General features: G+C 38.1%; 1 protein-coding gene across 1 annotated transcript in view; it reads left to right on the top strand.

Annotated features, from left to right (window-relative positions):
* LUZP2 (leucine zipper protein 2) overlaps window positions 1-22,779 on the top strand; it is a 180,920-nt gene extending 158,141 nt beyond the window's left edge. Inside the window, exons 10-12 of the mRNA XM_062607235.1 lie at window positions 10,023-10,109; window positions 21,260-21,337; window positions 22,151-22,779. Coding sequence (XP_062463219.1) covers window positions 10,023-10,109; window positions 21,260-21,337; window positions 22,151-22,255 — 270 coding nt within the window. The 3' untranslated portion in view covers window positions 22,256-22,779. The remainder of the gene's footprint in view (window positions 1-10,022; window positions 10,110-21,259; window positions 21,338-22,150) is intronic.
* The last annotated feature ends 4,581 nt before the right edge of the window (window positions 22,780-27,360 follow it).

The raw sequence follows: 27,360 nt of genomic DNA, 5'->3' as shown, positions 1-27,360 counted from the left end.
GTAGTTAAGAGGACTTTATAGCTGCTGTTTTGTCCCTTTGAAGGTGTGAAAGGAGGTATCTATTAGTATGTCACACTCATCAAATTTTGCAGTTTGTCTGATTTTTGGCAATTCAGTATGTATTGCTGCAGCACCGAGTGAATACCAAAGGCATACAGGATGATATAGTCACCATACATTGCAAATTAATTATTTACATGTTGGCATCCTCTGCTGTGCAACAAATTAAGAGATGCCAGAGTACTTCTAGTTCATTATTTGAGAACTTGAGCTCAATTGTGCAAATGTTAACCTCAAGGGAACCAACCTCTGCCTTCTCCATTTCAATGGTGAAGGTAATGTCATAATCTGGACTGTCCTGAAGTTTAGTATAGCTGCAGTTCCAAATTATGAGACAATTGGAAAAAATACATGTGGCTTGGTGATTTTGTGGTTCATATTCCTTCAGGTTTCTCCCACAGAGTGTCACAGCACTGCCCTAGAGACCTGCAAAGAAAGAAAGAAAAGTTCAATGCAAGCCAAGTGGGAGAAAAAAGTGGAAAAACATCTCCAATACATGATTTTAAGATTAGCCTAGCCTCCATAGGGTTGCATAAATTTTTTTCAGTGTCAGTTTAGAGCCCAAAATAGCAGAAGCACATCAATTAGCTTTGTTTGAAGTAATCTTCAAAACAAAGTTACTGACTTGCATAGAAATTCTGTCATAAGGTTACATAAGTGCCAAAAGCAATTTAACTGGGTCAAGGTGATCCTTCATCCTCAAACAATAACATTATGCCTAAATATTTACAGCATATTCAGTGTTCTGTATTACACAAGCTGATCAAAGAGCTGCAAACACAGCAAGCAAGCCTAAATCTCTATTAGGAAGTCATTAAGAAACCCAGCTTATTTCCCTATGCATCATTTAGGTATTGAAGTGTATATATTATTTATTGAGGAAGTTTTGGTGATTGGTTGTGGGGCTTTTTTGTTTTTTGTTTTTTTTTTTCTTAAAGTGCTAGAAGCTCTAGAGAAATGTAGAATACTGATCTGGTAGGTATCTTAGCATGTATTACAAATGGAAGTCTGGACCCCACCTACTATGCTGTATTGTACTTGTACAAATGATGTACAGCCTGTGCTCTGCAGCTGGATAGTTTAAATTTTTTAACTTTTTAATATAGTGTATTTCTCAAGCTTTGATATTCCTGTGCAGAATGTAAACTGCACTTTACCTGACACCCTGATTTCTGTCTGTTCCCATCTTTATATTTTAAATGCACATGAAGGCTCAGGAAGCCTAAAATGTATTCCCTCATTTCACATATTTAGGGCCTAAAAAAATGCTTATTATTTGTTTGGAGATGGAATTATTTCTGTATTTTACCACAGTATTCTTAAATTTGATGAACTGCTATTTCACTTATTGTCCCTGTGTGGGGAAGGCCATGTAAAATGCAGCATGGGCATCTGAATGAAACAAAGTTCTATTCCTATTACTTCCACTAATTAAGTGGTCCTGCAGTTTGCCATGCAGTACTTTGGTTTTCTCACCTGTGAAAAAAGGGGCACTTTCTACTCCAAAACACAGTAGGAGAGCTATTTTGAGCATGCTGCTTGTTATCAGGTTTACACCTGTGGACTCATCCAAATAAGTTTCAGTTTATGATGTGACAAGCAAGAATTCAAAAGAGGGAGATGAGATAGAGACATTCTTGCATGGGTAACTCTATTAGTGACATGCAGATGCATTTTATTATTTTTTAATATTACACTGGTTGCCTTGTTCCTTATATGTTTTCTGACATCCTTAATTTCTGGGTTGGGGTGAGCTGGTGATTTGGGATTCTGGGATAGGGGTGGGGTGGTTTTGCTTCATTTTTTAATGAACAGCACTATCTAGGTGATAAATTTTCAGGTACCCAAAGGCTGTGATTTGTACAGGTGAGTCAAACAGTGCTCTGTATCTGTCTTTGTAATCCTTCAGGTACTCTGACTGCTAAATTGCGTATGAGTTGGGGTTGATCTTGGCAGATGATGTCAAGTATGTCAAAAGTATAATATCCAAAGCAGACAGAACATTCTGGTGGTACTGAAAGGAGCTGCAGGGGATTCGCAGTCTCAAAGTACATACTCAGAGCTGTTGTATTCAAGGTGTGATGGAGGAAAAATATTTTAAAATAAAATAAGCTAGAATATTTTAAAATCTGTTGTTTATACTTAGGATGATCTCCTGGAAATAAAGTTCATGTAATACCATGACAAATGGCCATAGAAGACCCTGAAAATCATGCTGGAGTTTACTCTTTCTTAGATTTCAAAAATGTACTCAGAAGTAAGATTTGAAGGACGCTTTTCATAGTGGGAGGCAGCAAAACATTGTAGAGCTAATCCTGCCTTTCAAAAAAGTATTAGGAAAATACTGATCTCTAAGTGCTTAGTATCAGGTCTGCAGCATAGATAATGTTCCACAAAACTGCTCTTTGAATAATTATGGGATATGAAAAGTAGATACAGCTTTTACGATGTCCAAACCCAGTCATTTCTCAGGTTGCCCCCAATACTTTTGCTTGACTTAAAGGAACAACAAATTACAACTTGATAACTGAAATACAAATGATTAATGATGCAGATTCCAGAAGTCTATTTCTACGTCATTTAAGGGCACAATAATTCAAGAAAGGCTTGATGTCCTAAGTGGCAAATCCAGTTATATTTCTAGGCCAACCACGCAGAGCTTTCAGTAAGAAATGTAATTCTTGGCCATTTTAGAAGTTACTCTACTTTTCCTTTTATCTAGGTAATACAGGTTTAGGTGTAATAAAGTGCCTTGAAAGCAGTTTAGCAGTGATATTTTTATGCTTTTAAGCATATCCAATAGCATATGCACTCCTATGTGATATAAACAAATGTTTTAGGATCCACTTCCCCTGGGATATTTACGCAAAAGCCGTCTGTGGACCTTAACAGCACACTATCAGACGAATTATAAAAATGTTTGCTGCATAACTTTATGGTAACCCTGTGACCTAACTGTAGTGCCATGAGGTCTGAACTCAGGACTGAAACCCTGTAGTACTACACAAACTTTCTTTAAAATCTGTGTCAGAGTAGGAAATTAATCTAAGGGAAATCTCAGACTGGAAAGGGCATAGAAAAAGGCTGCATTTGGGAATTAAAAAAACTAGACGTAAGAGATGTCTTACAGGAATCACACCCATTTTTGTAAGGCACTGAACCTGCTCAGCTTCCACTGAAACTGCAATGGTGATGCCTTGGAGTTTGTAGTACCAAACCTCTAACATGTTATCAACAGCTTTCCCACAGCACTTAGTTGTCCTCAAAATCCATGATATATATGCAGCTCACACTTCACTACATCATTAGAGGCAGCACTACCCTTCAGAAGATGTTTGTATCATTAGCCCAGTTGACTTCAAAGAAAGCAAACTGTATAGCAATAGAGCATTTCTGTCACCTACGAGAGTCAGGATTAACAAAAGCTCCACCTATGGACAGAGCAGAGGAGACCTAATAGGACTTGGATTGTATGAGGTGTAATTCAGTTTTTCTTCTTTAAGGCACAAACTTTGCTATACTGGTATATACTCCTAAAATAGGAGATGTTTTTCAGAAGGTATTTTCCTCCTTTTTTACATATCAGCCAAATGATTAGAGTGAGACAGAAGCTGTAGACAGCTGTAGGAACACCTACCCAGTTACGAGCAAAATCCCAAGAGATAATCATTATAAAGGAAATATTTTACCAACTCCACTGGCATTATTTTATGCAATGCTGTGTCACTTGCTGATGATTGTACTGAAAGCTTGTATTGTTTTTTCCTGACAAGATTTAATTTCTGTTTCCATGGGCTCATTTTACAAATCCTTACATATATACAAAATTTAACCTGGTTGACATACTTTGCTGAGTTTGCTGTACGAATAACAAGATTGGATATTTTTAGCAAAGAAATACCTGTTTTGACAGAACATAAGACAAATGCCCTTTAAATTCACTTTGCATATATGTTCTCTACTAAAATAGAGTGGGTAAACAATAGGCTAAATTAGTAGAGGTAATAAATGAGAAATTATGTAGACTTGTGATGCTTAATATCTTGCATTTTTCATTGGATTAACACAAAATTACTGGGCACAGGTGCATTTGTAATTGGGACTCATTTGGAAAATGTTAGTGTTTAGTGACCCTCAAAGTTGAATAGCTGGGTTTTGTGGTGGTGTTAGGATGCAGCGCCATTTGAGTAATGTCGGAATGCCATCTGTCTTCACATTTCAGTAGCTCTTCTTTCATTGCCAAAGTGTTGCATATGTATTTAGCTGCAGGTCTCAGTTCTGTTATCTGCAGAAAATTGCACATGCCTTTTCTATTAAGAATCTTTCTCGTTACTGCACAAGTTCTCATAACCCAAAAGTGTCTGGCAGTAGAAGAATTACCTTGTACATAAAACATGCTTGAATATCCTCTATAGTAAACTAGTTATACATTTCAGACTTAACACAGGTTAGTTCTTTTACCACTGGAATCAAGCTGCACTTTAAATGAATTTGGTTTTTGTTTGATTTGGTTTTAAATCCTAAGGAGGCACACAGAAAAAAAGTGCAAGCTAGAAAATCTGGCAACCACATTGATCCTACAGAGCAAATCTAGCTTGTCAGAATGTACCTAAACTTAAAATTTTGCTGGGCTATTATTAGGTCTTTTATAGGTCTAATGGAAGTGATTAAAGATTTCCATGGCAGTAAGAGCCTTAAAGAAATGCTGTCTGATAAGTTCTAGATTTCAGACTGTTCTTTGGACAGTTGTGATTTTTCTCCACTCTGTTGATGTGAAAGAAAGTAAAGTTAATCTACGCGTAAGCTGTTTAAGCCAGCAGTGTTTTGGGGGAAGCTGGTGTATGGGGGTATTCACAGCTTTAGAGATAGTAACAGACGTAAACTGGAATGCAACTTTCTATTAATGGTAAAAATACTCTATCGCTTTGACTTTCTTTCCTTTTTTTTTTTTTTCATGCAAGAGATTCCAGTAATAGAAGGGTGAAGCATAAAACAAGAGGACAATTAATTGCTGCAGTGAACCAGTAAAGCCTAAAAAAAGTTGTGGGCGATCAAATAGCTTTTAATGCTTTGGTCTTGTATTATTACACATCTATGCAAACTCAAAAAGTATTGGTGTCAATCCTATTTTTCCACCCACAGCAAAGAGGTGAATAAAATTGTCTCAGCTCTGTTTCTATTTAGAGTACTTGATAGGCTGGGCATTTTAAACATTTACTTTGGAAACTATTGCATAGGCTACTCAAGACGTACAACTTTAGAACAAAAAAAAAAATTCACCATGAATAGTTTGATTATTTTTTCTGTTTTTTCCTGTAAGCCATCAAAAGCCATCTACAAATTGTTGGGTTTTTTTTTGTTGCTATTATTATTATCATTAGGAAATAGTCTAAGACATAAGAGCCATTCAGCTCCTGGTAAAAATAAATAATAATGGCAAAAACCCCACTAGGAAATTGCTTCCTTACTGTCCTTTGTGCAAGTGAATATCTTACTGTGTTAACCACAGAGTATTTGAAAATATAAAATGGGTACTGCCAAAAAAACCCAAACCCAATACAAAAGAGCAGTGTATGCTCTAGAGAACTTGCAGTGACCTTCAGATCTAAACATTGACAAGTGTAATAGCAGTTGGTTCAAAATCAACCATATCTTCTGGAAGAAAACAGGAAAATACATACAGAAAAGAACAAAGCCACCATTTTCTCTAACTCTTAGGTAATTGTCACCTTGTGGAACTTATAAAATGCTCAGATAGGTTTTTTTCCTTAAATACTGTAAATATACCTTTAAATATAACATGGTTTCTTAAACTTTATCCTGTCAGCTAGGAAGAATAAGGACCAGGACATAAGCATGACCTGATTAATAAATTAATTTTGTAATTTGACTGGTGGTATTTAATCTCCATCTTGTGCCATCTCTTTCTTCTCTCACAGCTGTGCACACACATGCAATTATATATAAATTACTACATTATTCATATCAAGTTTATATCTCATGCTATACTTTAGGTATTATGCATGATTATGTATGCACACATGTGGGGTAGCTGTTTGCCAAGCATTACTTAGAACTACTTAGATTCTATTATGGTGGTCATTATTGATTAAAATATAGTTCTGACTGTAAATGTTTAGCCTCACTAGGTTCCAAACTTCTGTGATGTATGGGCTTCTCCTTAGTTTTTAATTTTCCTGAGCAGCATTACCTGACAGGTGACTCCAATAATTTCAGTTTTTAATTGTCTCATATGCTTTATACAAACATATGCACATCTGCTATGTGACTAGCAGATCGTGATGTTTTGTCCTGAGCTTACTGTAGATTATTTCTTATGGGTTTCACAAGGTCAGTATGAGGAAAAGTATTCCTAAGTTTTGTTTTCAGTTAATATAGGTACTTTTAGCTCTCTCTGTTGTATAATCTTACCAGAATTTTGTTTTGTTCACTTTGCTTCATCTTCTCAAAGCATGAGACTTAGATATCCTTTATCTTGTAGTTAAATAGAAATAAATACATCATATTGGCTCTGTGTTGAAAACTGAGGCACAATGAATTGTCACACAGCTGCTCTCACTGATCCTGAGAAAATGGATTGTGTACATGAGGGGGCTTCACCCCTCAATTTCATGGAAATATAAATGAGAAACTGCAGTTTTACAAGGAAGTGAGGCAATTGAAATAGTTGAGTTAGGGTTCTACTAGAAAACATGTATTTATATTGTCAGAAATATGCAACACTTTCAAAATAATCTGTGCTAGGAAAAAAAAACCAGCAGAATTCAAAGCACAGTGATAAACAGATGTGGCTCCTTTTTGTTTGTGCATAGCTAGGTATTTGGGGAATTGTTTTAAATTGGCATCTATTCCCTATTTAGATCCCTAGAATAGCTCTCCAGCTACTTCCGGAGAAGGGCACTGCTCTCCTGCAAGACCTGTCTCCTTTACCAACCCCTTGTGGCTGCCTTGGAGGCATTTGGGTATCAACTTAAATATTGTATGCCTAAATAGTTAATGGAGTTCCACTCCCTACTGTAAATTCAAATATATTCTGTATACTACCAGAGGAAGATGAGCTATTGCTATTTTCATCTTCTGTTTCTGTGCTGCTTTCTTATACATTTGTGAGTCTGCTACTTTTCATGATGGACTCCCCTGGAGTGCATGCTTTGCTCTGAGTTCTAACAGCAGGTCTCATCCTCCACCTTTCTGGAGTTCAGGGAGCACTGCACTGGCTCTTATATAGAAAGGATGTTCAATTAGAGACAAGTTCCACTGGTTTGAGGTGTTTAGTAACTGGTTTGGGTTTTTTCCCTGAGGAGGTGGACTTTAACAGAAGAATTACCTAGTAGGGAATACTTCAAACAGCACTTGAAAACTTCAAGATATCTTCCCCAGATCTGGACAAATGAGACTTCTTTTTTTTTTTTTTTTTATTTTAGAGTAGTTTTTTGAAGAGAGGAAGGACCCCAGAACACTTAACAAAGAAAAAAAATAAACAATAATGTACATGTTATGTCCAGCATGATATCCTGCTGGGAGGCAGCTGCATATGTGAGGTAAAATTCTGCACTCATAGTAATACGATGAAAAGGGTGATTTGGGAAATCAACATCTAAATACGTCATCTGTCATCCCAAGTGATTTATTTGAAAGAACAAGTCCATTGCCTCTGATGGATGTTCAGGCATTCGAGGTCATAGTGAATGTTCAACTCAGAGGAATTACACCCAACACAAATGCCTGTGAAATGTGAAGAAAAGAAAATACAGTCTTTTGGTACCCCAGTTAAAGATGTCCTGACAATTTTCACTTCTAATGGGAGTGAGATGCAGAACTTCTGATTGTTGTGCTTAGTGTTAGCATAACATATACCACCAGTAAGCAGCTATTTTCCACCTAAAGTGTATATAGTGCAAATAAAAGATAAACCAAGGGTAATTCTGTTTGCTTTAGAAAAAAATCATGTAGAAGTTAAATGATCTGGTACACTGCAGAATTTGTAGTCTTTTGAGAAGAACTGCCCTATAAAAGTGTAACTCTGTAGATGGGCATTAAATCGAAATAAATATAAATTAAAATTAAAGATATAAATTAAACATTGAATAGAAATAGAGATAAAAACTGAGCAATGTCTCTCACACTTATTACTGAATACTATTGACTGTGCAATAGAGAAAAACTAGTTACCTGTGCTGTAAACACAGATAAATACATGTGTATTTGTGGCTGCCCCATCCCTGGCAGTGTTCAAGGCCAGGTTGGACAGGGTTTGGAGCAACCTGGTCTAGTGGAAGGCATCCCTGTTTGTGGCAGGGTGTTGGGACTGGACAAGTTTTAAGGTCCCTTCCAGTCCAAACCAGTCCATGATTCTTTATACATATAAAATGTCCATCACTGTCATGGAAATACATAGGGAGTTCTCATTTATTTCTGCATGTGAGTTGAACTTGCAAGATTCAAGTCTGGTTATAAAGAAATGTGATGCAATGATTTCCTTTATACTATATGTAGATGGTAATACTTATTTGTCTGTGATGTCTGTTACTTTAAAATATCTGAAATTTGTAGGGCTAGGAGGACAAGTCAAAATTCTATAATACAATCCGAAACAATGCTGTGAACTTCTGTATTTGCAAATGATACTGCTCAAAAAAGAGGGGGGGAGAAGGAAAATGACTAATTGTGAGACATTACATGGCAATTGGCCTTTGTCCATGTGTGATATACCGACATCCTGGTTTCCAGGAGCAGTCAGACAGAACCGACTCTGGAAAGGAGGTATTTCTGGCTCTTGAACTATGCACCTTGACCAGAAAAACTCTGACAGCTTCATCCACCTGCTACATACAAAACTGCTCTAGTTGTTCATAGTAAGTGCTACAAAGCCTTGAGCAATTTTGGATTTCCTAGATGTGGCAATAAGACATTTCCATCCCAAAGGAACAAGACGACCTAAGTAACACAAAATAAGTGCAGTGATGGAACCCGTATTTGTGTTGGCGGGTCATCTGGCAAGCAGTTTTGTCAACGACGCTCTGGCATCTCACATGAACAAATGCTGACTAGAAAGTAAAAGTTGTGCAGTCATGCCAAATTTTTGCTACATGGGAAGAAGAAAAATCCAATAAGACTATTTCTAATACAGGAAAGAACTGAACTCCATATCAAAGTAAAAAAAGACACACTGAGATCATCAAAAAAACACGTGCAGATCATGACCAGCTTTGACTAACAATATGATAAATAACTGGTGATAATGGTTGTGCAACAGCTGAAGGAGTGTGATGTTCATCAATTTGAAACCAGACAGGGAATGCAGCAGACCTGTTGCTGCTCCCTGGCTTGGCAGGATTCTGAGCAGTGCAGCTGTGGCAAGTAGTTTTTAAAAGGCTGTTAGAGTCTCTGGTCCTACTGGGTAAGGTAATCATATGAAAACTGAAACACCTCAAAAAAATTGGGTTTTCGTTTGGGAGAGAAAAAAGAGGAAGATTACTAGGATACAGTATTACACTTGAATCATTTTCAGGATGAAAGATGGTGAGAATTGGAAATTTTTCTGTTTTCTACTTTGCTAGAGATAGGAAATGCTGTGAACACTTGAAAAGGTGACACTGGGGAAGTGCTTTCTTGAAGGCAGCCTCACCTAAATACGCCAAGCTTCCCTTTGTCGTGTAGAAATGAGTGCAGCATGCTGAGAAATCAGGCATATATGCTGTGTTTATAATTTGCTAATCTTGAGCAATGTTGAGCAGGAATCAGATTCTGAAACAGGAAGCATTATGCACAGGCATTTATTCCATTCATAAAATTTGCTGAAAATGCAGTGTATAAAGTATTTAACAATTTACAATACCTGATTTCTTAGTTTTTTATCATTATCCTTACTTTTCAAATGTGACTTTCTTGCAATGTAATTTATATGACCTTTCTTTTCTCTTTTTGTTTCGCATGTCCAGCAAAATGCCTCAGCAGAGAAGGAGAATTTTCATGTGGCATTGAGAAAGGAGGAAAATCAGAGCTTTCAGGACTGCGATTCTCAAGATGTAAGCTTCTCTCACCTAAAAATCAGAGTCTAATCTAAATTGTATGAAAACGTTAATGCCTTAGACGATTAGCAATGTAACTTACTTTTCCTACTCAAGCCGATTTCATAAACCAGTCCTATTCTGCGCTAAAGTGCTGAGGAGCAAATGCTCTTTGCTGTCAGTCTGTGCAGGTATACTCTCTGGGTTTCGTTTCAAGACTGCTTAATGGAACTTGTAGAGCTATCACAGGAAGGGCAGCAGTGGAAAAGATGTGATTTGATGTTCAACCATTTCAAGAATTGGCCTGTTCCTGAAGAGTTGTCACATTACATTGAGATCCAGAACCTTGTTTACATATTCTTTCCACTGATAATCAGGCACAGCTGTCACAGATGCATCATTTGATAAAACCTTCAGGGAGATGTAAGAGGTGACAGTGTAATAACTGACAATATGTAATCTTGTCCACTGCCAGTCTAGGAAAGCTGCAACTGTGCTTTTCTTATGACACATCTGACAGAAAGCTGAATCTGCTGCTTTTACTAAGGCAAACTGTAATTGAAACAGCATGGTGGTAGCTGTCAAGAGAAATCCCAAATGCATGTATTATGCCTGAAATTGTAACTACACAGATAGAACATGAAAAAAAAAAAAAAAAGAAAGAATGAGACATGCAAAATTTGTTGAGTGTATTGTCTGCTCAGTAGTCCAAAAAGTATAGTGCTACCTTGACTAATCTGCAGGTGAAGTATAGAATACAGCAGGAACTACTAAACACATTGCCTACCTCCAAATATAACAAACTTCTCTGGAGGTAGCTGGGCAGCTTGCTAGTAGCAATCATAGCAATGTGAGGAAAAGTTTGGAGTGCAAATCTTAGATAATTCAGTATCCAACAAAATATAAAAATTTGTATATATTGTCCATTTATTACAAATATGTCAGAAGTTTATTCAATTATAAGTGATTGCCCCTCTGCCACAGCCTCTAGAGGGAGGCAGAGACAAGGAGAAATTGAGTATCCAGGAGAAGAGTGTACATACTGTTGCACCTTTCTCAATGTCTAAAGAGGGGATGAGGGAAACTTCATTTCTTATTAATAAAAATGGAAGGAGGAGAAGAAAGAATAAAATGTAAAATTCTGAATTTGGAGTGAACCCCATTTAGATTATGACTAGAGGTTGGTTGCCATCTGGGAAATTTATGGAAGTTTAATTTAGGTAGAGGCTGAATTGATTTTGTCTGAGTATTAGTGGAAGGAGGTTCAAGCTGCTATTTTTTACAGAAGTGGATACATTAAAGCGGAGAGAAAAAAGGAAAGTTGTTAATACATTTCACAAATCAAGAGTGTTTAATTTCTGTGTCAAATAATGCAATGAAGGATACTTAAAAGATACACTTTTCCATAAAATCAAGGATTTAGGAATTTTGATTAGGGAATAGTGGTGGCTTTTTGTGATTCTAGCAACTAGTATTTTTAGCCAGTTAATCAGTATGGAATGCTTCTTGGTATGAAAAATTTGTCAGAGAAAGCAGAAAATTACTCCAACTAGAGTTAAAAGTCATGAGGAGTCAAACTGTTTTTCAGAATTCAAGTTAAATTAGAATCTAAGCCTGTTCTCTGACTTTGTCTAAGTGACACTATAATTCAAAGAAAAGGATGTTAGGCTTGTCGTGGTTTAAACCCAGTCAGGTAACTCGTTCACTCACTCCCCCCTTTTCTTGCCCTCCCCCTGCTCCCAGAGGGACGGAGAGGAGAATCGAAAAGAATGCAACTCCCACGGGTTGAGATAAGAACAGTTTAGTAACTAAGGTATGACACAAATCACTACTGCTACCACCAATGATAATAATGATAAAGGAAATAACAAGGGAAGAGAATACATCATCTCACCACCAGCCGACCGATAACTTGCCCCCCCAGCCCGACCAAGCTCTGACCAATACCTCCTCCAACCCTGCAGTCTCCCAGCCCTTCCGGCTAACTCCCAGTTACATCCTGGGCATGACGTGCTGTGGTATGGAATACCTCTTTGGTCAGTTTGGGTCAGGTGTCCTGTCTCTGCTTCCTCCTGGCTTCCCCTCCTCCCTGGCAGAGCATGAGGCTCACAAAGTCCTTGGCCAAACCAAAACATCACTATCAGTTCTGTACCCAGGCCGAAAGTCAAAACACTGCACTGCACCAGCTACCAAGAAGGAGAAACATGACTGCTACTGCTGAACCCAGGACAATTAAAATAATAGGATTAAGTTTTATATCATTTTATCTCTCAATTAACATATTTTAAAACAATTCTATATTCTAGGGGACTTGAATTTTCTTTAAGTTTTAAATCTTTTAAGGTCTGTTAAGTCCATATTTAACAAAACCTCCTGTATGGAGGAAAAAATAGTAAAATTAGAGAAAGCTTACCAAAGGGGCATTCAAATTCACTGTGCCTTACTAGATAATGCTCCTCATTGGAAAATTAAGAAGGCAATAGTACCATCAGTCTTATCTTGCTTTTAAACAAATTTCATTTTCCAACTGAAAAAAATGGGTATTGTGTAGCATTTATAGTTCTATTCTGTTCACATTTGTTAAGAAATCAATCTAGGATTCACACTAATGCCCAAAGATTTCACTGCTCTGCTTGCGGTATCTGTTGGAGGAATGGCTTTGAGAGCTAAGTCGCAAAAAAAATTAAGACAATGACACCTTCAAGCAAGGAAGCCATAAATAGTGTGGTATTTATCCCAGTCAGAAACAGAATCTCCAGTGTAATACACACACACACACACACACACACACACACGTATGTATATATAAATTGTTCAGTTCACTATTTTTTACAGTTGATTGATGTGGTCCAAAGAGAATTCCAGGAGTTAATTCTTAGTGCAGAGAGCTTCAAAGCAATATTTAGCCAGGAACTGTTTTGGAGAGCAGCAAGCTGCACGGTGTAGCAGCATGGCCTCTGGCACACAGGACAAGCTACAACAGCCCTGTCCTACAAGTGAAAAGTAGATCTATGAATATAGCTCAGGTAATACAGAACATTCATCATAATTTTAGAGAAATGCTTATTTTCAAATTGTGGCTGCACTCCAAGGGCTGGATTTTATTGCTAGAGGGGTATTAAATAATTATTTTCTCTAGAGAATTTTCTCAGTTTCTGTGCTACCATCCCCACGCTGACCTGTGAAGTTTTATAAGAAATCCATCCATGTTCACAAGATTCCACACTTGAACCTTTGACAACAGTTCATTTGGAGTCTGTCATGGGAGAATAAAACATCCCAGTTTGTCAGAATCCCCTGATTTTGCTTTAAATACCTCACAAACTTCAATAATGGAAATGGGAAGGTTCTCTTCCAGGGATTGATTTAAGAGAGGCAGTAAAACTTTTTAAGAGAACTAAAGCATCAAAATATGTTTTTCATGACTGTTTCAACTATTTTACATGTCTATGGACCTACCTTGACTACTTTTTGGCCTATGGGTTGCTCACAGTGATGAGTAAAGTAATTTTCCTGGTCGTTAAGTTGAAGCTTTTTATTTTTTCTCTTATACACACTGGCCATTGGAACATGGGCTGCATGGGCCATAAAAATAGTGCAGATGGTGACACTGGGCTGTCAACCTCCTTCCACCTTTTGTTTATTTATTTTTTTTTTATATCTTAACAGATATATATTCTTTAGAGACAAGGAATAATTCAAATTATTTAGAGAAATGACTAAAAATGCTTCTTTCTTGAAAAGTCTTGATGACTTTAGAGATACCACCTTAAATGCTGAAATAACCAAAAGTGATTTATTTTCCTGAAGGAACATAGTACTTCTGTAATACAAGGCTGTGAACACTCTTGCTTTTAGAAAATTCCAGACTTGGGGATGCAGTAGGGTTTTTTGTCATATTTTTGTCATTACTTGATTGTGTGTGTTTGTTCTTACCTGAAGTTTTTACAGCTGTTAAACTCTCAATGAAGGAGGTATAGGCCAGATGGCTGAGAACATATGACAGTCTCTCATGTGCCATTTCTTTAAGAAAAATAAGTGAAGGTTGAGGCCAGGATAAAAAGCCATGAATATGCTTAATTCAGTGGTGCTTAGAAATGTAGTATTTAGCAACACTTTCTCAGAACTTTGCAAAGGTCCTCTGATTGTGTCTCTGATTAACGAAATGTGATATATATTTTGGAAGAATTAGTCTAGTAAAGACTGACTAGAGAAGAACACTCAGTGTGTCACTTCTGAAGGCAAAAAGAAAGGGAAAAGGTAGCTAGTTGCTGGTCTCAGCTGATATTTTTTCAGTCTATATGGCTAGGTATCTGTGATCTCTCTCTTTCTCAAACCCTAATGCTACTACAATTTTTTTCTTTGTGATTTTATGCATGTTCATAATAATTAATGTAATTTACATTGGAATGCATGCAAATGAAGATTTGTTCACAAATGGGATACAGGCAAGCCAAATTATATTAGTAGGTTTTTAAATTAAATACTGATGATACCTTACCTGTCATGAAATTTGACATGGGGCCTCTATTTAGATTATTATTATTCTGCTAGAGGAACCTTGTCAATATTACTTTTTTTTCTTAGTCTTGTCTGAAGATGTTTTCCCTTTGACCAGCTGAGAGTCTCTGTGCAGAACCAGAATTCTGCAGAGCTCTTTTCCTGGTATCATTTCCCTTTTCCCTCTTTCCAGAAGCTTTGGGAACTGTTGGGGATTTTTTGCCTTTTACAGGAGACTGTGGTGGCCCTTCTTCATATCAGTTAATTTTTGTATGTAACACGTAATTTTAATCCACCTATGCTGTAGTGCTAAAACATCAAACAATTTATAAAGTGATTATTTATTCTCAGTTCTCATCTTAGATTTCTTGCTCTTTGTACTTGTAGGCTCTTCTCTGTTAAATAAAAGTGCTTATGCTTTTATTTACTGCCTTAATTTCCTGCAGTAAACAAATACTGCATGCTCATTAATCATTCAGACAAAGGATGCTGAGTATTGGAGCAAAACTTGGAACATGTTCTAAGCACCCACATTTTTTTGCTTCATTTTTCTCCAGAAAATCGCAGAGCTTTGATCACATTGTGTTCTCCCATTGTTTTCCCAAGGGAGTAAGGAGAGAAAAAAAAGTCATCGTTATAACAGAATTTCAACCTAATAAAATTCTTCAAGTGAATTCAGTAATTCTATTCCCTAAATGAGGAATAGAAGGTCATAAGAGTTACATCATCTTAGTCTGATGTCCTGGGTTCAGCAGTAGCAGTCGTTTTTCTCCTTCTTGGTGGCTGGTGCAGTGCTGTGTTTTGACTTTCAGCTCAGGAACAGAGCTGATAACAATGATGTTTTGGTTTGGCCAAGGACTTTGTGAGCCTCGTGCTGCTCTGCTGGGGAGGAGGGGAAGCCGGGAGGGGGCGGAAACAGGACACCTGACCCAAGCTAGCCAAAGAGGTATTCCATACCACAGCACGTCATGCCCAGGATGTAACTGGGAGTTCCTTAAGGGCTGGGAGACTGCAGGGTTGGAGGAGGTATGGGTCGGTGCTTGGTCAGGCTGGGGGGGGGGGGCACGAGTTATCGGTTGGGTGGTGGTGAGGTGTTGCAGTTTGCAGATCAAATTGCATAATTTACTACCCAAGAGACAGGCTGAATTTTAACTGGCTTTTTGATAATTCTTTTTAAACGAAGATGCACAGTTGGCTGATGCACCTTTGTAATTTATACATCCAGCTGTGAACTACTCCAGCTTTGCTGTATAATTCAGTAGGTGAAATGTATACCCTAACTTGTGATACTTTGCTTCCTTTACTGATCAAGCAGTGGTTTTTATAACCAGAATTTCACACAGATACTTCCTTAATCAAACAGTCCACATAACTAAAGTAGGACAAGATTTCAAGATATGGTCCACCTCAATTGTCCTATCTTGTTAAATTTCTCACTGTTGCTAACATTTTTTCGTCTTGCATATACAAAATGTATTGCTTAAAACAAAATGCACTTGTTGCATGAAAATCTTGTTTTACAAACACAAATAGATCATTAATGTGTTTCTTAAAGTTTATGTACAGCAAGTAATAAGCATTCAACTTCACTAAATTTCATCTGTTTCTCGTCTATGTAGAAGAAAATCAGAATAAGACTTCCATTGTGCTTAGGCATAGAAATTGTAAATGTTGGCCAAGCTAAATTCTGGGATCTGTCACTAACGGTTAGGGTACAACACTTTAAATTATTATAAATTTTCTTAAAATAAGGAAATATTAGGGAAAAGCAGAAGAGATAAGCTTCAGAGAAATCAGTCTTTCTGTCTTTTTTCACTGCTCTGAGTCATAAAACTACTTCAAGGACTACTCATTTACTTAACTGTGTACATGGATTAGGTACGGACTGTGATTATAAGCATGAAAGGTTTGCTTTCTGAACATAGAAAAAAGGGGATTGCTTGTGTAGGCACATGCTATTGAAGCTAAGAGGAAACATACTTTATTGACAAGTCTTTAGGAACAGAAGAAAATATGTATAGCAAAATTCCTCTTCATCTGATGAACCTATGAATGTGACTGTTGCAGTTCAAGTTTTGATAAATGGTGAGTTTAGCTGGGTGAGGAAGACAATGAAGTGGTGCAAATGCTCCTTCCACCCTGGGGAGGGAAGCATTGTTTGTGGCCAGTGAATACAGAAAATACTAATTGAATTGCCATCTCTGGAGACATTCAGGGCCAGGCTGGATGTGGTTCTGGCAACCTGATCTAGTTGAAGACGTCCCTGCTCATTGCAGGGGGTTGGACTAGATGAGCTTTGAAGCATTCTATGGTTCTCTCATCTCTGGAATACCAGGGATTGTGCTTCTGAATGAGACTAGGAGTTAGTCTGAAAGCCCTGCACCTTTTGAAACCGACAACCTCAGGCTCTTTAAAGGAAGGCAGAAGAAAGCACGGAACAGTTAAGGATAAACTGCCTGTTTTGTTGCAAATGCCAGTGGCAGGAAATAGACTTCTGTAATGAAGTTAAAATTTGAAAATACTATTAGCCTTTTTGCTGTTGGTTTTGTAATGCAAAATAGTACACTTTTTTTCTTTTATAATCTTGTATGAAAAGTTGATTATAAGACAGCTTTTCACCATGCTAACAATAATCTGCATTTTTAAAAATGCTGCAAGATTTTAGTCATCTAGTGCTTTTCTACTAGATTAAAGCATGTGTGTTAAATTATCTGCTCCTTAAGAGCTTCCCAGCTGCTTAGTCTTGCCAACCTCTACCACGTCCTCTGTCTTTTGATCTGCATTCTTTATCCACTTGTCACTTCAGGCACAAACAGAAAAATAGCCAATTTTATTTAGTTGTATTACTATGTTGACCCTACATCTGCATCCTGCCCGCATGGATCCTTGGAAAGACATTAGCTAAGGGACAAGGATCAGTCATTGTGCCTTCATTTCCCATAGGTATTAGATACTTTTTTTTTTTTCTTATTTTGTTTTTGGTATCTAGCTTAAGAACCTGGATGAAGGGGGACAGGCAAAAAAAAAAATATTTACTCCAAACTTTAAATCATTACACTGAGTTTGAGATATGAGACTGCTCTGCCTGAAGAGTTACCTGGGTCTTGCTCAGTGTTTAGATGGTGACAATGCAGTAGTGCCTGTTCCCTGCCCTCCCATAAAGCCAGCACAGATTTAAAACTTAACCTGTGACCAAGAGGGATTATGCTCAGACAAAACTCTTTTCATCTTCTGTGTGACATTCCCACTCTTCACCATACGGCTTTCTACACAACAGCAGGAGAAACAGTCCATGTAAAATGTGTTACACTTGGTATGAAAACCAGAGCATTCTTGAAGTATTGCCGACAGGATTTTAAATTGCAACCTGTTTTGTTATGATGCTACTAGAGGATTCAGTGGGGTTGCATTAAAGTAACAAGACTGACTTGAGACCTTTTTTTCAGGGACTTACTGCCTTTTTTATTATTATCTGTTGAACATTGTTTCTGCTTGGATGCTTCTAGTTTTTGTTCTAGTCTTTAGAAGTGCCTAATAAAGCATTTTATTGGCTTTACTAGTAATAGTCTTTCAAAAAAATTGTTCATTCTTTGGGAGAAAAGTGATTTATCTTCTCTGAGAGAAATGCCCAGGTGTCTGTATTTCTATACAAGGGTATGTTGAGGGGGTAGTTTTGTACTGTGCTTCCTCCTCCTTGGTGGTACAAGGAGGGTGACAAGGGTTGAGGGTGTGTTCTACTGTATTCCATAGCATTAGAGGGTTTGTGAATGAGCTGGAAGCATGTCCTGCATAGCAGCTTTCGCTGTTGGCATCTTCCCATTCCTCTCCCCTTCCTCACCCTCCTGTTCCCCAAACAGCACAGCAGGAATGCCTGCACCTGGAGGCCAAACACACAGGTAGGAGTCCACCCTCATATCCCTGATATGCTGAAGTCTCAGTTCAAAGCCTGGCAAAATCTCAGTATCTCTTCCACTAGGCACTTCTAAAAATCTCATCTTCATAAAACACACCCAAAAATTTGGGGGTTGGAACTAGATAATCTTACGGTCTTACCAACCCAGGCCATTCCATAAAACAAAAAAGCCACGCATTTCAACAACATTTCAACCCTTTTATTTTCAAAAAGCAATTATCTTCCTTTCTGCTGGTTTCCACCATTTCAAGCTATCATTCTGTATTTTTGTTATTGGTGTACCTCTCACAGGACTGAACCTGACTCGGAGAGGCAGGCAAAACAAGTTTAATATATGAAGGATTTTGTCTGTCATTCATGGCTGTGAAAGGTATTCTAGTGCATTAGGATTATACCTCCCCATTGGTCTGTGTTCTTTAGCTGAGGGAAAAGGGGGGTGGTGGTGTTTGAACATTTATGTGTTTATATATAGAGACCTGCACCTATATATACACACTTTTGTGTGTATATAGAATCATAGAATAGTTAGGGTTGGAAAGGACCTTAAGATCATCTAGTTCCAACCCCCCTGCCGTGGGCAGGGACACCTCACACTAACAACGTCACCCAAGGCTCTGACCAGCCCAGCCTTGAACACTGCCAGGGATGGAGCATTCACAACTTCCTTGGGCAACTTCTTTTTAAAAAAAAAACAAAACTTCTTTTGCATATGTCTTAAATAGTTAACATATGTTTTTATTAATATCAGTATTTTTGGATTCCTATTTTCTCTGTATTGTCTTGGTGACAATCAGGTTACCTGATTTATTTTTTTTAGTATGTGCCACTAGATTATGGATTTTTAAATGACCTTATATTGCAGTGGCATTATTTCTGTCCTCTTCATTATACAAACTGAAAAGCTCTTCTTTTGTTGACCTGTAACATTTTTTGTCCTCAAGCTGCTCACCTGGAAGTTTTTCAAACCCTAAAATTTTTCTCAACATAACTAAGTGGAAAACATTTTCTTTAATCTAGCTGATTGGTAAACATTTTAAATACAAGTACTGCCAGGACCACCCTTTCAAGCTTTTGAAGTATGAAAATTTTATTTTAAATGTCTACTCTTAATATAAACCCCCTGTTGTTATTTGATTTTTCTTTCATAAAACTTGTAGGTCATCTTTATCAATACATTATCAATAGATTATCTTTTTTATCAATACTACCCGTATTAGTCCTCATAATGTAATATTAATCAAACTTTCATTAGCAATTATGTATCATGGGAGAATTTTGAGAGTCCTCACCATCAATCACTTCAATTGCACCATCTCAGAGGCTCACTTCAGTAGCTTAAACATTACTAAACCCTGCGTGAAGTGCTGTAAAATCCTTGGCAGTACCAGTGTCTCTCTAGAAGCTTTCAGGAAGGATGCAGCTGCCTTCTCTCAAAGTAGTTTTCTGAATAACAGGCTTCATTTTGGTATTCACACCTGTTTATAGATCAACTTTGTTACAGGCGAGGGACTGTCTGAATTTCTCAAGTGCAAAAACCTAATGAATTTTCTTCCCCCTTGTCAATCTCTTTACTTTTTAATTAACTCCAACCTAATGTCAATTCTACTGAAATGATATTTATGAATTTTCTTGCTATTCAATTTGCATGGGAGGATGTTTATAATGTTTTCTGCTGAGTGAAGTATTTTTAGCAGTGTGATTTGAGCTGTTATAGGATGAATTCAAATTTACTTTCTGGGTTTGTTTCTTTTTGGTTTTGTGTTTTTGTTGGTTTGGTTTTTGGTTTTGGTTTTTCAAGAAAATCTGTCAAAAAAAAGCCTCAAAACATACGAGTTAGAGATTTTTTTCTCTCTTTGTCCTTTGGACCCCTAGACACAAATAGTTTATTCTATTCCAAACCAATGTTATCAACCATAATTTAAAAAAAATAAGTAAATCAGAAATGCCAACAAACATTTTAGTGGATATTATTGGAAGCTTCTTGTTGAAGATATGTTTGCATTCATATTCCTGTGAGCAAAGCTCATGTCCATATACTAATGATTTTTTTTCAGCTTTTTTCATTAATATGTTGGATTATGTCTGATGTGTAAAAACTGTTCTGCCTAGGCTATAATTAGATTCACAAATCTTCAAGGGCTCATGCTAAATAGGAAACATCTCAGAGGAAGAGTTATGTTTAAAATAAACAAAATTACTATTATTTTGAGAAGAGTCTTGATGACTTAAAACTTTAAAAAGCCCCTCATTTATTTTCACCTTGAGAGTCATCTAACTTCCCCATTTAGGGAATTATTATACCTAAGAGATCCAGCCTTTTAGACAAGAGAATTGTAATGGAGAAGTCCTAACTGTAATGCTGTTTTTCAGCTGTTTGTTACCATTTCCTCACCCGTAACAGACAATTATAATTACTTATCTGTTCCATGGGACCACTGTAAGGATAAACTTTGTGATGAGATTTAAACATGAGGAAAAAAAAGTGATATAAGTGTTGTTAACTTGTAGCCACATTAGACTATTATCAGACACATTAGAGATGATGGGAGTATGGGATTCACTTAGCTATGAAAACATTGTTTTACTTCACTTCATCAACTACGCTAACATGGGGTAGTTGGGTCTTTTTGGTGGTTTTGGAGTCTTTTTTTGTGGGATTTTGTTTTCGGGTTGTTTGGGTTTTTTTTTTAGGAAAACCATGGATATTTTAGGAAAAAAATACAAAGTAGTTAACTCTTGACATTTGTACTGACAGATTGGCAAGACATGTTTGGGGAATCGCAGTAATTCAACATCCCGTTTGAAGACAGCAGAATCAGAGACAAGCTTTCAGGTATTCTGTTTCTGAGTAATTCTAGAGGTTTTATTAAAAGGTAAAGCATGCAGTTACTTGAAGTATATTTATACATTCTACGCTACTGGTTTTGAGACAGAACTACTTTCTCAATTCAGGCTTTGACTGTATGGGATTGCAGTTCCTCAGTTCAAGATGGGTTCTGGTTGGTAACAATTACAAAACTATTTAATACTTGAAGAACTGAACTATCCTACTGGTCAAATGGCTTAATTTGATAATGTGATGTCCATAGCCCTGGGAACAGAGAAGGGAGAGGTTTCTAAAATAAATATGTATCTGTAATTATGTGAAACTGTATGCAGCCATGTTACCATTGGAGGAAGTTGTTCACAAGTTGTACATCTGAGTTCTTCGATTTGACAGACCAAGAGAAGAAGATAAAATTCAAGGCCAGGTTGGACAGGGCTTTGAGCAACCTGGTCTAGTGGAGCGTGCCCCTGCCCAAAGCAGGAGGGATGGAACTAGGTGATCTTTAAGGTCCCTTCCAACTTGGACCAGTCCGTGATTCTATGAAATCACAGTGATTAGACAGCAGCATCAGACTTGTGTGGTTTTGCACTGTCAAAGATTATTAAATACACTTCCATTTGTAGAGACCAGAATCCTTTTCTAGATGCAGTTGACGAATATCACATTCAGCCACAGTATTTTAAGGCTGGTACATCAGTTGAACAGAAACGCAGCTCTATGCACTATTGTCATGGATTTTTAACACACTTCTTTCTTTGCTTACATATGTGCATAGTGTGTGTGCAGTATTTACACTGATGCTGTTTTCACCTTCAGCAGAAGTCGCACAGCCCTCCATGGACTAAACCCGAAGATAAAAACTCACCTGAAAGGAATGAGAAAAAAATCGAGGAGCCTATTCGTATAAAAGGAAAAAAACTCTAAGCACTACTAATTTCCATTTGAAATGCCCATGACTTGCTTCCATCTTCATATTGTTTTTAGTCCAGAGGCATGAAATGTATCAGGCTTCTAAAGCATGCATTTTTCACTATTTTATGAATGTTCGTAAATTAGTCTAGAATAGACCAATTAGTACCTTCCAGCAATAATCCAAAATGGATGTTTGAAGAAATGCTTTGTAATACAGTCTGGTTTTCAAACTCTTGTTCTACTTGATCAGTAATTGCACACTATAAATTAGTTTCTTTGTTAACTGTCATTCTCAAGTATTTTCACAATCTGTTCTGTTTCATGTATTTTTATTGCAGGTTAGGTTTTAAATCAAGTTCAGAATTAAGTTACTATGGGGAAAAATATATCTGTGTAAATATAGTCTAAGTACAGTGTAACTCAGAACTGTAAAAACAGAATAGTGGAGGTCCATGTATACTTACCTTTCAGTAATACCATTTCAAATCTGAGTACTTAAACAATAAAAGACATTTGATTGGTGTTTTTTTATTTAACTGCTATCACAACTAGTCCATTTTTGAGCACTAAAGTTCTGACAGAAATGCAAACTTAGGAAATTGGAGAGAGTTGGTCATGGCTTTTAGGGTTCAAGCAAAGACTTTTGCATGTGCAACTGCCTTAAAATTTTATAGCTTGGGTACCAGTCATGGGAAGCCAGTTCCATCTTCTGTATTCATGCTAATCTCAACAGGATAAATATACTTTAAGTGGTAAAACCCCATGTTGTCCACTACAGGTGACTTTTGGTCACTCCAGCAAAGCAGAGCATTTGGATTGGGTAAGCTCTGTGATTCCTAAGGTTCTTGCTGTTTCTCATGGGTCACATGCTCTATGAAAAGAAACCAGAAAGGGAGGAGAAGGAGAAAGAATGGTTTTGCTTCTTTGTGTGTATATCATTATTAGTCTAATGTAGGAATGCATATGCCTCATCTTGTTGAGATGCAAAGCTTTCAAGACCTAGTGCCTTAGGAATAGTTAGTTGCCTGATGCAATACTTTGCAATGCTTTCCTCTTTCTTGTAACTTGTAAACTCCCACCCTCCTCTTACTACATGAAGCAGCACATTACAACTGCTATTAGATTGAAGGTAGTTTACTTATATTTGATTTTCCTTGCTTTTGAATCAGTTTTAAAAGAAATAGATCCTTTTCTTCAGTGGTGCTCTCTGCTCCAGTATTAAGATTTCACCTATCCTTCAAGGGTCTCATGCTATAGCTTGCTCCTTGCTGGTGTGAATAATAGTTCACCTTGATGTCTTCTTGTATATGCTCACCTACTTGAAGGTAGGTATTGCAGAATGGTGGGTCTCTCTGCCTAGAGATACTGTAACAATTTTAAAAAAGAAAAGCAACTCATGAGCTGACCAAATGATGCCAACAATGTTGTACCACTATCAAAGAAAAGATTATCCATGTTAAGTGTCTAAAGAAGTTAAATCCTGGCCACAGAAATAATCAGAAAAGAGATGTAGCTTTTCACATGTGATCCTAAAATCAGTCATCATCGAATCATACCTATCAAATACAATATGAATTTGTTTCAGGCAAATGTAGGCCACATTTCCTGCATTTCAGTTACAGTCACAGCAAACATGGCTGAAGTCAGTCTGCCCTACTTCAGAATTTTTAGTGAGCAGGTGACTTGTGATCCTGTCGTATCTACAGCGGGCATTAATTCCTAGTCATGTCATAACCAGCATGGCTTTGCATATGAAACACTTTAATTGAAATATCTGAGGTATGGTTCTGAAAAGGGCACTGAAACTGTTTAAGTCATCTGTCTACAAAGGACATGGATCTTCATGTATCTGTCCCAGGAGAATGAGGTAAGCTGTACTACCTGGCATTCATTTCACCTTTCTAAAGAATTCATTTATTTGAAACATACGTGATGAAAGCAGTGAGCGGTTGTGCAGTTCTGGGACTGTGCATCATGTAGTGGTATTTCATCACCAAGTAATTAAAGGAAAAAATCTGTTTAACATCAGAAAAACAACAGAAAATACTGGAGAGGGTGGGGTGCTGTGAGGTTAGGTTTTGCTTTCTTTTCTTTCCAAAAGGCTTAACTGTTAAAAGCTTTACTCTAGCCATAGGATCATACATGCATGCATGTAGGCTTTCACTTCTGTATGTCTCTTTCCCTAGATAACAATGAAGATCAGTTGAGACAGAACGAAGAAAGCCATGTTGGTGGGAGAATTAATCCTCTTGCTTTGATTATAGCTGTAGAATCGATTTTGTCTAGTTTGAGGATTAATTTATCACTTTCTGATGGGACATTGGTTGACACTTGTCTTCAGTGTGATTAATAGTTCCACTTGAAGATGATGACTAGGGGAAACTCTGCTTAGCTTCATACCTACCATTTTTAGAACAATCTGCATAATGATACAGAATTAAGGAAAATAACGATAGATAAATTAATCCTTTATCTGTATATGATGTAAGTATATCTGATATATTTTGTAGGTATGACTTAACAAATATTGCTATTCTGAAGATTCTAGTCTTGTATCAAGAGGTTGGTACATGCCTAAAGCAAAATCTATCCTTGATGGTTTTATCTCAGAAAACTATGGTTCAAAAACATACTAACATCTTTTGAGTTTGAAAGGAAACTTCAGTTTATAAATGGAAAAGAGAGAAAGTATTTTAGAGAGGACACTGGAATGTATAAGAATTTGTGTGGTAAAAGTCAAGGAATTTAAAAACAAAGAAAACCCCCTCACAAAACAGTAAAGCTTCCAAGCACTAACATTGCTTGTCACTAGCAAAGAAGTGTATATTTTCCCTCAGTGGATCAATAACCATTCTTTAATTTCAGTCATGAGAGTGAGCAGTTTCACATACCAGTCCTGGGATGAAGCTAAACAGACTTTGCTGTTTCCTCTGATTTGTAGTTATTCAACATTATAAACATGGTCATAAAGGAACTTAATTTTATAAATTTAGGTTACAGTCGCACTTATTTGGTCTCTCTAGAACACTCTAAAAGCTCTTTATGATCAGTCTGAAAGAGAACCATGTCACTGGCTCTGTTTCATAGAATCATAGAATAGTTAGGATTAGAAAGGACCTTAAGATCATCAAATTCCAACCCCCTGCCATGGGCAGGGACACCTCACACTAAACCATGTCACGCAAGGCTCTGTCCAACCCGGCCCTGAACACCACCAGGGATGGAGCATTCACAACTTCCTTGGGCAACCCAGCCAAGCGCCTTAATCCAACAAGTGACTTGTTCCAACATTTCCATGTCCTTTTTATGTTGAGGACACCAAAACTGCACACAACACTCCAAGTGAGGTCTCACAAGAGCAGAGCAGAGGAGCAGTATCACCTCCTTCGACCTGCTGGTCACGCTCCTTTTGATGCAGCCCAGGATACGGTTGGCTTTCTGGGCTGCGAGCACACACTGCTGGCTCATGTTCAGTTTCTCATCAACCAACACCCCCAAGTCCTTCCCCGCACGGCTGCTCTGAACCTCTTCTCTGCCCAACCTGTAGCTGTGCCTGGGATTGCTCTGACCCAGGTGTAGGACCTTGCACTTGGCATGGTTCAACTTCATAAGGCTGGCATCAGCCCAACTCACAAGCATGTCAAGGTCCCCCTGAATGGCATTCCTTCCCTCCAGTGTATCAACTGAACCACACAGCTTGGTGTCATTGGCAAACTTGCTGAGGGTGCACTCAATCCCACTGTCCGTGTCAGCGACCAAGATGTTAAACAAGACTGGTCCCAACACCGATCCCTGAGGGACGCCACTCGTTAATGGTCTCCAGCCAGCCATTGAGCCATTGACCACAACTCCTTGTGTGCGACCATCCAGCCAGTTCTTTACCCACCAAATGGTCCATCCATCAAATTGATGTCTCTGCAGTTTAGAGACAAGGATGTCATGCAGGACAGTGTCAAAGGCTTTGCACAAGTCCAGGTAGATGACGTCAGCTGCTCTACCCCTGTCCCTCACTTCTGTAGACCTGTTGTGGTTTAAACCCAGTCAGGTAACTTGTTCAGTCACTCCCAGTGAGTGCTGCTGAGCTGACAACAATCGAGGTCCGTCCCCCCCCCAACCGGGGCTCTCCCCTTTCCCCGCTCCCGGAGGAATGGGGAGGAGGATTGAAAGAGTGCAACTCCTACGGGTCGAGACAAGAACAGTCCAGCAACCAATGTACAACACAAATCACCACCACTACTATCAACTACAACAATGATAAGGGAAAATAACAAGGGAAGAGAATACGATACCACCGGCCAAGAAAAACGAGTTCCACCTGCAAGCCCGTGTCCTTCCGGGTAACTCCCAGTTACCCCTCACCCCGGCCATGACGTGCTGTGGTATGGAATACCTCCCTGGCTAGCCCAGGTCAGGCGCCCCATCTCTGCTTCCTCTCAGCTTCCCCTCCTCCCTGGCAGAGCATGAGCCTCACAAAGTCCTTGGTCAGGGTAAACATCACTTAGCAACAACTGAAAACATCGGCTTCACCAACACTGTTCTCAGGCTGGAAGTCAAAACACAGCACTGCACCAGCTACCACAAAGGAAAAAACATGACTGCTACTGCTGAACCCAGGACAAGACCCATCATAGAAGGCCACCAAATTGGTCAGGCAGGATTTCCTCTTAGTGAAGCCATGCTGGCTGTCACCAAGCACTTTGTTGTTTATCATGTGCCTTAGCATGCCATCCAGGAGAATCTGCTCCAAGATTTTGCCAGGCACAGAGGTGAGACTGACTGGTCTGTAGTTCCCTGGGTCATCCATTTTCCACTTCTTGAAAATGGGGGTTATATTATTGTTTTTCCAGTCATCGGGAACTGCCATGATTTTTCAAATATGATGGCCAGTGGCTTAGCAACTTCATTTGCCAGTTCCTTCAGGACCCGTGGATGGATTTCATCAGGCCCCATGGACCTGTACACGTTCAGGCTCTTAAGATGATCTTGAACCAGATCCTGGGCCTAAGGTCTCCATTCCCACAGTTCCTGCATCTGCCTTCCAAGACTTGGGTGGTGTGGTCAGAGCATTTGCCAGTGAAGACCGAGACAAAGAAGTCATTAAGAACTTCAGCCTTCTC

This window comes from Pezoporus occidentalis, unplaced genomic scaffold, assembly GCF_034315485.1.
Source record: "Pezoporus occidentalis ecotype Australia unplaced genomic scaffold, CSIRO_AGI_Poc_V1 ctg121, whole genome shotgun sequence".
In the NCBI taxonomy this organism is placed as follows: domain Eukaryota; kingdom Metazoa; phylum Chordata; class Aves; order Psittaciformes; family Psittacidae; genus Pezoporus; species Pezoporus occidentalis.
Note: the sequence above shows the minus strand (reverse complement) of the source record. Positions and strands in the feature narration are given on the sequence as shown.